General features: G+C 41.4%; 1 protein-coding gene across 1 annotated transcript; it reads left to right on the top strand.

The window, feature by feature from the left end:
* Positions 1-3,934: 3,934 nt before the first annotated feature.
* LOC149436997 (vomeronasal type-2 receptor 26-like) lies at positions 3,935-15,212 on the top strand. Its single transcript, XM_089661206.1, has 4 exons — positions 3,935-4,708; positions 8,024-8,251; positions 9,889-10,012; positions 14,302-15,212. The coding sequence occupies exons 1-4, from the start codon at positions 3,935-3,937 to the stop codon at positions 15,210-15,212; spliced, it is 2,037 nt and encodes a 678-aa protein (XP_089517332.1).
* The last annotated feature ends 1,121 nt before the right edge of the window (positions 15,213-16,333 follow it).

Here is a 16,333-nt window from a genome sequence, read left to right as displayed (position 1 = left end):
AAACCTACCAAGACATGGCCATCCACCTAAACTGACAGGCCGGGCAAGGAGAACATTCATCAGAGAAGCAGCCAAGAGGCCCATGGGAACTCTGGAGGAGCTGCAGAGATCCACAGCTCAGGTGGGAGAATCTGTCCACAGGACAACTATTAGTCGTGCACTCCACAAATCTGGCCTTTATGGAAGAGTGGCAAGAAGAATGCCATTGTTGAAAGAAAGCCATAAGAAGTCCCATTTGCAGTTTGCGAGAAGCCATTTGGGGGACACAGCAAACATATGGAAGAAGGTGCTCTGGTCAGATGAGACCAAAATTGAACTTTTTTGCCTAAAAGCAAAACGCTATGTGTGGTGAAAAACAAACACTGCACATCACCCTGAACACACCATCCCCACCGTGAAACATGGTGGTGTCAGCATCATGTTGTGGGGATGCTTTTCTACAGCAGGGACAGGGAAGCTGGTCAGAGTTGATGGGAAGATGGATGGAGCCAAATACAAGGCAATCTTAGAGGAAAACCTGTTAGAGTCTGCAAAAGACTTGAGACTGGGGTGGAGGTTCACCTTCCAGCAGGACAATGGCCCAAAATATCCAGCCAGAGCTACAATGGAATGGTTTAGATCAAAGCATATTCGTGTGTTAGAATGTACCAGTCAGACCTAAATCCAATTGAGAATCTGTGGAAAGACTTGAAAATTGCTCTTCACAGACGCTCTCCATCCAATCTGACAGAGCTTGAGCTATTCTGCAAAGAAGAATGGGCAGAAATGTCCCTCTCTAGATGTGCAAAGCTGGTAGAGACATCCCCACAAATACTTGCAGCTGGAATTGCAACAAAAGGGGGTCCTACAAAGTATTTACTCCGGGGGGACTGAATACAAATGCCACCACACTTTTCATAGATTAATCTGTAAACAATTTTGAAAAACATTTATCATTTTCTTTCCACTTCACAATTATGTGCCACTTTGTGTTGGTCTATCACATCAAATCCCAATAAAATACATTGACATTTTGGTTGTAACATGACAAAATGTGGAACATTTCAAGGGGTATGAATACTTTCTCAAAGCACTGTAAATCTTTAGTTAGACCTCATTTAGTATACTGTGTCCAGTTCTGGAGACCTCATTGTTAAGATAGAATGAGTCCAGAGATGGGTTGCAAAAATGTTGAAAGGTCTGGGGGATAAAACATATCAAGAGTGACTTCAGGAACTTAACACGTAGTCTGGATGAAAGAAGGGAAAAGGGAGACATGACTGAAACCTTTAAATACATCAAGGGGGTGAATAAGGTTCAGGAGGACAGTATTTTCAACATGAAACCAAAATCAAGAGCACGGGAACATGACCCTAAACTAAGTGGAGGATAGTTCAAAACTAATCTCAGAAAGTACTATTTTACTGAAAGAGTAGTTGATGCTTGGAAAAAACTTCCAGCAGAGGTATAGTCAGCCAACAGTAAATAGCTTCAAACATGCGTGGTACAAGCATAGATCTATACTCGGACAAAAAAAAAAATCCGCCCCCCAAAAAAAGATGGGCATACTTGATGGGCCACTCTGTCTTTTCCTGATGTCACTTTCACCAAAATTCACTACCCACAATTCAGCCGAATCCACCAGTTGGAGGTAAATGTCAATTTTGTGTTTGATGCTCGTCCCTGTTAAATAAGGAGGAGTTTCTATTCTAGTCCCTTCCTTCAATGTATCAAGTTTTGTAATACAGCAACTTTAACACTGAATATAAATGGAGGTTTATGTAATCATCCACTTGTTGCGATGGTTTGTCAGTAAATAAATGCACATGTTTAGAAGCCCAACTCCAGGGTCATAAATCATAAGATACAAAAGCTAACTTAAGAAATAAAAAAAAAAATAAGATTTTGATGTGTCTTAAATTAAAATAATTTATCTTTATAGCCCAAGTACCCAAACATTTATACATCTTCTCATTTTCTTCTTCGCCATTGATGAAATTAATCGGAGTCCGGATATTTTACCAAATATCACATTGGGTTGGCATGCATTGGATTCGTGTATTGATACGAGATTGGCTGTAAGAAGTGTTTTACATATTTCATCTGGACCAAATAAAACAGTTCCTAATTATTGCTGCATGGACCATGGACAGTTGGCTGGGGTTATTGGAGATCATTATTCCACCACAACAGTACCAGAGGCTCAAATACTTGGTGTATATGGGTATATACAGGTATATTTTTCCTAATAATTGGTTGGGGTACAAAGATCTGCTTTGCAGGGAGAGGAAACAGCCAGATCGCTGCTCTGTGTACAGAGACCTGTGTGTTTGTTAACACAGGGCTCTGCGCTGTGATTGGCCATATCCGACCAGCAGGTCTCAGCCATAAATCAATGGCTGACCCCTGCTGACAAAATTGTGCTGCGTCCAACCACAACGGGGGTCAGCAGGCGGTATGTGCGTGCACGTCCCAAATCTGGAAGCAAGCTTACAACATTTATTTATGTTTCTGAGCCTCCAACTGCCTACTCTACTGTGATTGGGCATCAACCAATGCCTGCTGTACTTCTGCGGACAGCGGAAACAACAGTACATTGTATCAATACATCGCTCTGCTTGTACTAACACAGGAGGGCACTGCACGCCCCCCCCTGCACCCGGGGTGTCCACCAGACACAGCAGAATGTGGATCACATGATCACAAACCTAGAAAAGCTGTTATGAATCGATCTGATTCATAACAGCTTTGCTACTGTTCCTGGACAGCTGAGATTGGCCACAGCTCTCACATGGTACATGGGCCAATCACAGCACCCTGTGCCATGTGACCAGGTGGAGACAATCACAGATCACTGCATTTTGAACTGTCATGAACTTAAAATGGAGCTCCACTCAATAGGGGAAGATCCGCTTTAAGGCTTTGTCCTGTGCTCCCCGTTAAGGATTGATACCTCTGTGGAGCGGGAAGGGAGGGGGTGCCTGAATTTGACAGGTTCCCACTCCCACTTCCGGTGCGATCGTCTAAGGTAAGTGTAAGTTGCTCTCCACCCTCCCTCCCTATAGTCTTCTGGGACACGTGACGGGTCCCAGAAGACTACGGAACCATTCACAAAGTGCAGCGCTACTCGCACATGTGCAGTGGGCACCCGGCTTTGAAGCTTTTGTAGATGCTGGCTTTTATTTTTTATTCAACTGGAACTCCACTTTAACCCATTCATGACGGATCAAAGAAAGCATTGTATTGCAGAACAATACTCTTTATTGCTCCTGCAATACAAAATGTAAAAAAAAAAAAAAGAGTTTAATGTGTATGTATATGTGACCTTGCATCATATTATATATATTAACACAAAACTTAGATGAACTCACATAGTCTGTAATGATATTATCAAAGGAGAATGAGGTTTGTCAGTGTAAGGAACCCATACACCTCCAATCAGATGAGGATACCTAGAGGAGTGAGGTGGCCTGACCACACATATCAAGAAGTCTATAAACAGATACATTAACAGGTGATATGGAGACACACAGCTTATCCAGATTTTTGTCATAGATATATAAATTGTGGGAAACAAATCATACTGTTGGCAGCCATCATCACTAGTCTGTGCAAAGAGTGATGCTGTGGGTGGGGCCAAGCAGACTCATCCAATACAGGCTGTCTACAGAAAACTAGAGGAGTGGGCGGAGACAAGACCAGTCACCCCGTACAACCAGAGAGAGTAGCAGTGACCAGTCTATATAACAGGAATCCTGCATAGAGGCAAAGTGCAGGTGTAGTTTCATGCTGGATTCCTGCACAGACCTTCAAGAAATGCACAAAGAACTGCAAGATTCAAGTAAGAATGGCTCTTGTATTTAGACAATATATGTGTTTAGCATAAATTTCCATGCTAAGATGTTAGGAGAATATTGTATTTTATTCTGATGATTTTCAGATAAGTTTTGGAGCGATGGACTACTCTCTAACCAACAGACACATTTATCCACATGTGTTCAGAACAGTTCAAAATGATCACATCCACAGTACTATAATAACTGAAATCCTAAAACACTTTGGCTGGACCTGGGTTGGGATATTGGTGTCAGACGATGATTCTGGGGAGAATGCGCTTCAGAGACTAACCAAGTCCATGACAGACAATGGAATTTGTGCTGCCTTCATAATTAAATTGACATCTGATATTTCTGCCAATCCAAATTTTTCAACATGCAAAACTTTACAAAACCTCAAAGCCAGTGTGATAATCGTGTGTGGATCCTTTTCTGTCCTCTTTTTAACATTTTTGATATTTAATGAAAAAGAGCTCCATGATAAAACCTTCATATTTCCTCCATCTTGGACCTCCAGTTCTTTGAACGAAGACGCAGATTTTCTGGAAATTAATTGTAGCTTGGCTATAGAACTTTCTATGCAGCGGTCTATAAGAGCTGAGGATGTTTTTCACAGCATTCAAAAATACCCCAAAATTGCTAATTTACTGAATTTTACATTATTTCAGCAATCTATGTCCCTTGGTGAACATGGAAGTACTTTCTTTGTAATGAATGGCACAATTAGAGGAGAAAATAAAACTATAGAATTTGTTGAACCCAATATAAATAAATTCCTGTCCTCGGGTGTGACTCCATCTGTGTACCATGCAGTAGAAGTCTTGGCTAAAGCTCTGCACAATAGGCATTTATTTCTAAAATGGAAGTATGGAGAAGAAAACATTGATTACAAGGTAAGAAAGTGACGACGAACCAATCATTTTAAATGCTTTTCTATATAACCACTTGATGACTGTAACCTCTGATCTGAGATCTCCTCTGTGACAAATGGGACCAGAAGCAAAAAACATTACATTCCTCCCAGGTTCAGAGCTGTCATTCCCCAGCACCTGAAGCTGGGTAAGTAGCTAATCAAGCACAATATCAAAAGTAAATTGTAATAAAAAAAATGTGAAAACAAATGTGAAAGCACCCCATTACCCAACACCCACACACTGGGTACACATGTATGTGAACAGCAATTGTCACACACACGCAAGACATTGTTGTGAATATCGAAGCGAGAGCAATAAAGGCTGTTAAAGCATTGGCTATGGGCAGTTTAGGGTACTGTAGTTTTTTTCCAGTGCATAGGCACTTCTTTACTCAACACAACCCCATATTTTATATCCCCCCCAAAACAAAAAAAAGTATTAAATTGTGCCTGCATGTACTAAAAATTCACTTTAATATATTTTTCCCTGAAGATATGTCTTTGATCAACAGTTGCCCAAATTTCATGCAACATAGAAAATTGCAACTGCCACTATTTTGTTCTACAGAGCCCTTGCTTTCAGAAAATATATACTTGTTTGGGTGTTTAAAGTAATTTTCTATCATGACATGCAAATTTCAATATTTATGTGAAAAAGTAAAAAAAGTGCTTCCACTGAAATGAGCCTCCTTTCTAGGAATACCTTGTTGCCGGGTAATTCACCTACTTACCACCGAGGCAACAAATGCATGCGCAGTCTATCTGCATTATAGTTTCATGAAAGTAATGACTCTTAAATGGTTCTAATAATAAATATATCTGTATTGACAGTAGTAATGCACGCCCCTTTGTCATTCCGGGTCATAAATGCTTTCGAGTTGGTGGTCAGTAGAAGAAATTAAAACCCGTGTGTCAGTGGCCAGTGGGAGCACTAAATACACCTGTACCAAGGGTCAGAAGAAGTAATAATTTCCTGTGTGTCAGTAAGAATAATAATTGCCCCTATATCAGTGGTCAGTAGACTAATCATTTCCTTTGTGTTTGTAGGAAGCATACATTTAATAATAACTTAAGTGCCCCATCATTGGTGTTAGTGGAAAGAACAGAGTGCCCCATCACTGGTGTCAGAAGGAGGAACATAGTGCCCCATCACTGGTGTCAGAAGGAGGAACATAGTGCCCCATCAATGGTGTCAGAGGGAGGAACATAATGCCCCATCACTGGTGTCAGTGGGAGGAATATAGTGCCCCATCATTTTTCATTAGAGGTGGGAAGACAATGCCCCATACTTGGTGTTCAGTAGAGCATACCTAGGTGCCTGCTTTATATCCCCATCCACTCATTGTGGTAACATCACAGCAGAGATGATACAGAGACCACTCCTCAGCCTGATGAGTCTATGCTTGTCATAGAATTCTGGGTGCAGGGATAATGGAATAAATGAAGAAGATACCATGTTATTATGTCCACATCCCACCAATATATAAAACAAGAAAGATTTTGTAGCAAAGGGACTGTAGGAAGGCATACACTTAGTGAGAGAAGCCAACAAAAAGAATATATACCAGAAACCATCAAGTTTATTGTCCAAAATTTAAAAAAGACATAGCAGTGACCTCATCCATGTAATATACCCGGATATGATTCACATCTGTACTACAGAGAACATTCCGATTTTTACAAAGAAGGTTCACATAAGAATGTCAACGTGTTTTGAAAACACTCTTTCTTCGTCAGGAGCGCATGTGAACACATACAGTATGTTGTCCAAGAACACGGGTCCTGTGTATGCTGCATATCCATCATGGGGGCTGCTCATGGTACTCTGTAGTACAGATGTGACTTATATCTGGGTATATTACATGGATGTGGTCACTATTATGTCCTTTTATACATTTTGTACAATAAACTTGGAACTTTATAGTATATTTTCTTTTTTGTTGGCTTTTCTCACTACCTGTAGGCCCATCTACAGTCCCTTTGCTACAAAATGTTTCTTGTTGAGTTCAGGAATACTCTGCCCAGCACCCACTGCCACTTAATGCCTCCCTTCCTCCATTTTGCCATAAGAAAGTCCTACATGTGGGGCCTTTTCATTGCAGTGGTTGGTTTAGGGCAACCAGTGGGTCATGGTTTCGGAACCGATGTATTCAAGGAATACAGAATGTTCACTGCACACGATGAAGCCACTGTATACTTATTGAATACCAATAAAAATGTATAGGAAATAAAGTAAATAACATTTTTGTTTTTTTATATCATAAAATTGGATAGATAAAATTAATGATTAGCATGAATTTCCCCATTCCATTCCCACCACTGTATTGTGATCTTTGATGAAATTAAATCCTCGGGACCTTACTTTTTCTGGCTCCATGTTTGAAATACATTCCGCAGCTTCATTAGACATTAGACTGACAAGGTCTGCTTAGAAGGTGTGAGTTGGGATTTTGTATTTGACCCACACACGTATGAGGGCCAGTTTAGACAGGAGCCAAATAGCTCACTTGGATGCCCTGAATGCAAGAGGAAACCCACACAAGCAATGTTCAAGACTGCACAAAGTCAAGATTTGAACCAAAAACCCCAAGCAGGGTTGTGGATAAGGGGGTAACACCAGTCCTCCTGTATGGGGCCCAGGCAGCTGGATGAATCAGATGTGGGCAGGGAGGGTGATCAGCATGGTGGGGGGGGGGCAATTACTGGAACCCATGAATGGCTCTCTCTACAGCAGCTGAAAGCTTTTCCTCTCCCTTCCACTGGCTTTCATCTGCTGCAGTGAAAGACATACAGGGGATCGGTTCCAGTGATTGCCCCCCCTTGGCTGCACCCACCATCCTCCCTGTGCACCATATGTTTCCCCCTGCTGCCCAGGACCCCCCCCCCCCTGTGTGCCTTCACCCCCGAAGTGCTGCCGGCTTCTCCTTCTCACCGTGAGCTGCAAGCACCCAATAGGATCCTTCAGGATGGAGAATGGGGGAAGGTTCCTATAAATGTCACATTTACCAGCCTCTTCCTTTCCTGAATGAACACAACAAGTGTTCAGTACAGATTGCTCACTGTGCTCATTCATAAACTGAAGCATAGTAAACTGTGTTTCTTTTGGAAAGGACCCTGTCAGGTTGGCTGTATGGGGCCCCGTGGTTTCTAACAGCTGCCCTGGCTCCAAGGAATACATGCTAACCATTAGGCCATGATATTGGCCCTATGAACATTTATTTCCATAAAGTGAGCATATTCTTTAATTTTCCAATGGTATTCATTGATCTTGTTTATATTTTTTTCTAATATACAGTCAAAACAGAACATAAAAGAAATGAAATATTCACTACAGACAAATGAACTCATGTCTTATTTTGATGAAAATGGGGAACATATCAGCCACTTCAAGATAACAAACAAATTATTTATCGATAGATTGGATATAATTGATGTGGATGTCGGACATTTTACCCCATGGGCAGCAGAGGGTCAGCAACTCTTCATCAATTCACAAGCCATAACGTGGAAACACAACCACCAGGTATGCCTGTTTATACTCATTGTTATATGGAGAACTAGCAAATGGATATAAACATAGTGTAGTAAAAGTGTTGAATGTACAAAAGAGCATGTGACTCTTGGTAAGAGCTGCATGAAAGAGAAGGACATTTTACAAATGGAAAACTGTCTGCTATTTGTAATAGACGGCTTATTGCTCTATGCAGGACTTGTTATTGGATGGAAGTGAACCTGTCCTGCTTCACCTTAACATATTTTTGGAAATCATTTACAGATTTAGAAGAGTTTTTGGTGTGTCAGCTAAATCATCTGGGAATGCCAAATCAGGGCTTGTGGGGCGGGTTTGGCTGATTAAGAATTTTTTCAAGTCTTTTAAAAGGGTGAGAGAACGATAAAATACACCAAAATACCCCCAAATACCTAATAGTGTAAAGTATCTTAATATTTATAAATATGGTATTTTTTACACCTAAAACATCTCCACTAATACCATACTACACCCAAAAACACATGAAAAGACACGTAAACTAAAACAAAGGAAATGCTCTGTTTTTTGTGTCTTCCCAGCAATCCTGTTAGTAACAGCGATTCTTGTTGCTAAACCGCTGTATCCCAAATAGCAGCAGCATTGTCAGCCTGCTGTTCAGGTTCACCTTTGGGCTGCCCATCAGGATCAGGATTAGGATCACTAGTTAAGAATCTTGTAACAGCTGATAAAACTGTATACAGTGAAACACGATGCAAACATAAAAATGGATTAAAGTGATTCTTCTGGGGTCCAAAGCTGGTGCTCTTGGCTCCTCCTCTTCTCCATGTGCCATAAGAGAAAGCCGCTTCCTATGGTGGCCCCCATGAGGGCTTAATCCCTAGCCAGGCTGTGTGTGTCTATAAACACACAGTGTGACTTGGGCCCACCTCCTGCTCCCCCATCACTGGTTTTGATTGATAGCAGCAGGAACCAATGGCTTCCGCTACTGTCACTAAGTCCAGGAAGGAGGGAGAGAGACGGCAGCCCCACTGCTCTCAGGCACAGTGCTGGATCAAGACTGGGCTCAGGTACTGTAAGTATTTGATGGGGATGGGGGGGGGGGGGGGGTGACAATAGAAGGTTTTTATCTTAATACAGAGAATGCTTTAAGGTAAAAAACACCCTTCAGCCATTACAACCACTTTAGAGGTTTACACTTTTCAATTATTTTTCACGGTCAGTGAATCATATAAACTTGTTATAAAATATTTTTGGGCCCGAGTCCCTTCCAGCTAGTTGATCTATTCAGAACACCAGCTAGGATACATACAGATATCAGTGATACCTTTTTATTAATAATTATTTGTTGTTTGTATGTTTACCAGACCTTCCGAATATTGGAAATAATTGGCATTATACTGGTATATTATTGAAGGGTATTCCTTTGGATATTAGGAGTATCTTATAAGTGTTCTTATGTGTTCGGGTTGTGTCATAGAACTTTATATCTTGATGAATTTTGGATTTAACGTTATTTGTTGTGGTCTTTATTGGTTATTTTCTTTTATTGAAGCAAAATGTTTGTAACTGGTTCTGGGCCAGCATGCAGTGATGGTTCCGTTCAGTTTGGTGTGTGCTAACTGTATATTCTGCATCAACACTGAGATTATTGGTTTTTTCATTGTTTTCAGGTCCCGGTGTCTGAGTGCTCTGAACATTGTTTACCAGGAAGCAGAAAAAAGCTGAGATCAACAAAATATCCGTGCTGTTATGACTGCGTTCCATGTTCAGAAGGAGAAATATCTAACGATACCGGTATATCTGGTTCCTGCTCGGTTTATACAAATATAGACAGTGTTGATGATGGGGGTGTTGGTGATATTAATCAAGATGATGATGCATACAGATGTATATACTATATCTATAGTCTGCATTTCACTTTTCTGGTCCTTTTCATTGCAGTTGCTCTTTAAGTGATTTTCAAAATGTACCAATCAGGGGCAGACTGACCATTTGGGCACTCGGCATTGCCTAAAGACCCGTGTCCAGTAGGGGGCCCCATGACTGTGTTGCCAACCGTCCAGAGCTGACTCATGATATGGGAGCCCTGCTGCCTCTCAGCATATACTGGCCCAATCTGCAGGATTCTCGGGCAACTCCACACCGCTGACTCTGTTCTCCCTCCCACACTCCTTTGGGCATAACAACAGGTAGAAGAGTCATGAGTACACCCAGCTCTCACACCCATCCAGGGGCGGACTGACAACTCATGGGGCCCCCGGGCAGTAGGGGATCATGGGGCCCCTGTGTCCATGCCCAAACTCAAAAAAGCCTATGAAAAAGGTACCAGGTGCATCTCATGGGGCCCCCTAGTGACCCCGGGCCCTCGGGCAGTGCCTGAGTTTCCAAATGGTCAGTCCGCCCCTGCACCCACCCAGCCTGCCACTGTCTGCTCTAGCCATATACCTCTGTGATCCTTCCTGCGCTCTCCCCCTCCTCTCCCTGTGCTTGGTGATAGAGGTGAAGGATGTTCCATCCAGCTACTGTCTCTCCTAGTCTTGCAGCCACAACAGGGTGCCTCTCCAAGCCTTCCCACACTCCCTCCTCCTCTGTTCCAGCTCCATAATGGAGGTTATGCATTGTCACTGCACCTGCTCCTTCTTGGCATTCCAGCCATCATAGTGTATCTATGCACTGACCTGAATTTCTCTCACTGCCTGGACCTCCCCTCCCATAGCACTGTCGGCTTCGAAGTTTGAAGCAGAAGGATCCAAATGGAATCTTAAATGGATGAATTCTACTGAGCTCTATACCTCTACCTGTATGATTTGGCTTGAGAAAAAATGGAGGACTGCAAAACTGTTAATATTTTATCCATACTCCCATCTGCAGTGCATGCTTCAATGAAAATCTCTAATATGCTGCAACTTCCCTGCTCTTTATATATCCATATAAAGTATCCATAAAATGACATTGTGACAGATGATTAATAAATAGAATGTTACTTTTTTTGATAATAGTGCTGATGATCCAACAATCCTCTAATGGGTCAGTAGGATCCTGTTTGAGACTTTCATTACAATTAGAGATGAGCGAATCGAACCAGGCGAACCGGAATTCGATACGAATTTCAGAAAATTTTCGATTCGCGGCGAATCCGAAATTTTGCCTACTTCGAGTGCGCGAATCGAAATTTTCCCGATAAAGCCGGCAAAAGTGTCCCTGCAGAGAGCTCCGCTATTTCTGACATTTCTAAGACAGTTCCTTCACATGTACAGCGGTTGAAACATTGTATCTATTAGTTTCCATTTAGGATACAGATGTTTCAACCGCTGTACATGTGAAGGAGCTGTCAGAGAACTGTCAGAAATAGAGGAACTCTGCACATACACTTTTTGCCGGTTTGGAATTCTTATTTTCATCCTACTTCTTCTTCTTCATCCTCATCCTCATCCTCAGAAGAAGAAGAGGATGAGGATGAGGATGAAGAAGAAGTAGGATGAAAATAAGAATAATTCCAAGCCGGCAAAAAGTGTATGTGCAGAGTTCCTCTATTTCTGACAGTTCTCTGACAGCTTCTTCACATGTACAGCGGTTGAAACATCTGTATCCTAAATGGAAACTAATAGATACAAATTGTATCTATTAGTTTCCATTTAGGATACAGATGTTTCAACCGCTGTACATGTGAAGAAGCTGTCAGAGAACTGTCAGAAATAGAGAAACTCTGCACATACACTTTTTGCCGGCTTGGAATTATTCTTATTTTCATCCTACTTCTTCTTCTTCTTCATCCTCATCCTCATCCTCTTCTTCTTCTGAGGATGAGGATGAAGAAGAAGAAGAAGAAGAAGTAGGATGAAAATAAGATTAATTCCAAGCCGGCAAAAAGTGTATCTGCAGCGCTCCTCTAAGTGTATTTGCAGACTGTCATTTATGGAAAAAAATAGATACAATGTTTCAACCGCTGTATGGAGTGAGTGTCCCAGAACGGTCAGAAATAGACTATTTCTTACAGTTCTGGGACATTCACTCCATACAGCGGTTTCAACCGCTGTATGGAGGGAATGTCATAGAACTGTCAGAAATAGACAATTTCTAACAGTTCTGGGACACTCACTCCATACAGCGGTTGAAACATTGTATCTATTTGTTTCCATAAATGACATTCTGCAAATACACTTAGAGGAGCGCTGCAGATACACTTTTTGCCGGCTTGGAATTATTCTTATTTTCATCCTACTTCTTCTTCTTCTTCATCCTCATCCTCTTCTTCTTCTTATGAGGATGAGGATGAAGAAGAAGAAGAAGAAGAAGAAGTAGGATGAAAATAAGATTAATTCCAAGCCGGCAAAAAGTGTATCTGCAGCGCTCCTCTAAGTGTATTTGCAGAATGTCATTTATGGAAAAAAATAGATACAATGTTTCAACCGCTGTATGGAGTGAGTGTCCCAGAACTGTCATAAATAGTCTATTTCTGACAGTTCTATGACATTCCCTCCATACAGCGGTTGAAACCGCTGTATGGAGTGAATGTCCCAGAACTGTCAGAAATAGACAGAAACTGTCACAGAATTGTCCTTCTTCTCATCCTTCTCCTTCTTCTCATCCTTCTTCTCATCCTTCTTCTCATCCTTCTCCTTCTCATCCTTCTCCTTCTTCTCATCCTTCTCCTTCTCCTTCTTCTCATCCTTCTCCTTCTTCTCATCCTTCTCCTTCTCCTTCTTCTCATCCTTCTCCTTCTCCTTCTTCTCATCCTTCTCCTTCTTCTCATCCTTCTCCTTCTCCTTCTTCTCATCCTTCTCCTTCTCCATCTTCTCATCCTTCTCCTTCTTCTCATCCTTCTCCTTCTGCTTCTCCTTCTCCTTCTTCTCATCCTTCTCCTTCTTCTCATCCTTCTCCTTCTTCTCATCCTTCTCCTTCTCCTTCTTCTCATCCTTCTCCTTCTTCTCATCCTTCTTTTCATCCTTCTCCTTCTTCTCATCCTTCTTCTCATCCTTCTTCTCATCCTTCTCCTTCTTCTCATCCTTCTCCTTCTTCTCATCCTTCTCCTTCTCCTTCTTCTCATCCTTCTCCTTCTCCATCTTCTCATCCTTCTCCTTCTCCTTCTTCTCATCCTTCTCCTTCTGCTTCTCCTTCTCCTTCTTCTCATCCTTCTCCTTCTTCTCATCCTTCTCCTTCTTCTCATCCTTCTCCTTCTCCTTCTTCTCATCCTTCTCCTTCTTCTCATCCTTCTTTTCATCCTTCTCCTTCTTCTCATCCTTCTTCTCATCCTTCTCCTTCTTCTCATCCTTCTCCTTCTTCTCATCCTTCTCCTTCTCCTTCTTCTCATCCTTCTCCTTCTCCTTCTCCTTCTTCTCATCCTTCTCCTTCTTCTCATCCTTCTCCTTCTTCTCATCCTTCTCCTTCTCCTTCTTCTCATCCTTCTCCTTCTTCTCATCCTTCTTCTCATCCTTCTCCTTCTTCTCATCCTTCTCCTTCTTCTCATCCTTCTCCTTCTCCTTCTTCTCATCCTTCTCCTTCTTCTCATCCTTCTCCTTCTCCTTCTTCTCATCCTTCTCCTTCTCCTTCTTCTCATCCTTCTTCTTCTCCATCTTCTCATCCTTCTCCTTCTCCTTCTTCTCATCCTTCTCCTTCTCCTTCTTCTCATCCTTCTCCTTCTTCTCATCCTTCTCCTTCTCCTTCTTCTCATCCTTCTCCTTCTCCTTCTTCTCATCCTTCTCCTTCTCCTTCTTCTCATCCTTCTCCTTCTTCTCATCCTTCTCCTTCTCCTTCTTCTCATCCTTCTCCTTCTCCTTCTTCTCATCCTTCTCCTTCTCCTTCCTCATCTCCAAGGGCATTTAAATTAAAGGTACAGTGTTCTGCACTAATTTAAAGGCTCTCTGAAGCCTAGAAACCCTTTTTATAAGTCATCTTCGTAGCGAATAAATTCGCATCGAATCGAATTTCTTCCTGGAATTCGCCGAATCAGCCGAATCAAATTTTTGAATACTTCGCTCATCTCTAATTACAATATTATGTGGAATGGGATAGTGTGCACATAATACAGTTTATGCAGTAACTAAAAATAATCAATAAATTGTAATTATATTTTTTCCCCATAGACAGTGTAGGCTGCACGAGATGTCCAGATGACCAATGGCCCAATAATAAACAAGATCGCTGTGTGCAAAAAATAGTGGAATTTATTTCTTATCAAAATGACACCCTTACTACAGTAATATCATCTGTGACTGTTTTATGTTGTCTTATAACTGGCCTTATATTGGGATTATTTGTTTATCATCGGACTACACCCATTGTTAAAGCTAATAACCGGAACCTGAGTTATCTCCTCCTGGTCTCCATCATGCTGAGCTTCCTCTGTGTCTTCTTGTTCCTCGGCCGTCCAGTAGATGTAACCTGCATGCTGCGTGTAACCTCTTTTGGTGGCATCTTCTCAGTTGCTGTCTCTTCTCTACTTGCCAAAAGTATCACGGTGTGTATTGCTTTTAAAGCCACCAAACCTGGCAGTTCCTGGAGAAAACGGTTTGGGACCAAATTACCCAACTGTGTAATGTGTGTGTGTTCATCTATCCAAGTCATAATCTGTGTCACTTGGTTGTCTATTTCTCCTCCCTTCCAGGATCAGGACACTCACTCTTATCAGGGAAAGATCATCATTCAGTGTAATGAGGGTTCAGTTATCGGCTTCTACTCTGTCCTGGGATATATGGGGCTTCTGGCAGCTGTGAGCTTCATTATAGCTTTTTTAGCCAGGACATTACCGGACAGTTTTAATGAGGCCAAGTACATCACCTTCAGCATGCTGGTGTTCTGCAGTGTCTGGATTGCCATGATCCCGGCCTATCTGAGCACTAAAGGGAAAAACATGGTGGCTGTGCAGATTTTTGCCATTATGTCATCAAGTGCTGGACTTCTCTGTTGTATTTTTCTCCCAAAATGTTACATAATTCTGTTCAAACCAGAAAATAATACAAAACAATTAATTTTGCCGGTAACAAGAAACCACTAATTATTTATTTTTAAATGCTTATGTGTGCAGTTAATTTGGTTTTATGTGCTATTTGTGCAGCAGCTTGTTTCTGAGTAGTTATGATGTCATGGTAATAACCTATACATTGTGTCTCATAGAGAGTCAAAAGAAAAGACAGATTATCGATAAATACAACAAAATACAATATAAAGTTTTTTCATGACTACTAGCTCCACTAGTAGTCATGTAAGAAAAGACAAGTGATGGTATTTTTCTATTGTTTCTTCTGGACAAGAAGTAGTGATCATATTTTTGTGCAGAAATTGGTAGTCCGGGAATACCGCTTCATACTTCATTGTAATACATGTACAGTATGTTTACAGCTTTACCTGCCAAGGTATTTGTAGTTCTGTTCAGCTAATCTTCTCAGCTCTGCCCTACTGCACTGCCTGAAAATTTACCCCATTGCTTCCCGGTTCACCTTTATTATTTCCTGGATTATTTCCCTAATAACTGGACAAAGTTGATGATTCTGATCAATGTTAAGTAAGCGGGCATTAGGGAGAGGGATGATTAATTATTCAACCACTTTAATAACCTCTTCTCGATGGCCATACACATATATGCAGCCTCTCCCCGTGTGGGCTTTATTGCTCCCAGCACAGTAACCAATGATTACCAGAAAGCTCCCGATGAATACTTGTGGTTGAGAACTTCCCAATCATGTAAATGCTGTGACTTCCAATCACAGCGGTCACATGATCGGAATGCCCGCCTCTTACCCTCATTTTATGCAACAGCAGACCAGCTAAAGGGTCAGTCCACCAAAAACTGACATTCAGTGTTTGGTAGATAATAGGGAGTTACATCCTCTGAAAACTTCACACATCTAGTAAGATCTCTGCACTGAGTTCCTGGATATGTAAACCTGCTGTGCCTACTACGAGGAGTTTCCACTTCCAAAAATGCTAGTTTTACTTCTAGTGATCTTCCATTTCCTAAACCTGGATTTCATGTTCAATTTATTATTTTTTTATATTTTGTTTCATTTTCTCTTTTTATGTACATTTATGCATTTTATAACATACTTTTTTCATTACAGTATATATCAGAGCAAATTTCTACTTTTGCACTTTAATTTTTTTCTGTTGTTAAGTTTA

This window comes from Staurois parvus, unplaced genomic scaffold (assembly GCF_062004578.1).
Source record: "Staurois parvus isolate SC_StPar_1 unplaced genomic scaffold, SC_StPar_1.0 ptg001325l, whole genome shotgun sequence".
NCBI lineage: Eukaryota > Metazoa > Chordata > Amphibia > Anura > Ranidae > Staurois > Staurois parvus.
This window is presented reverse-complemented; position numbering and strand designations above follow the sequence as displayed.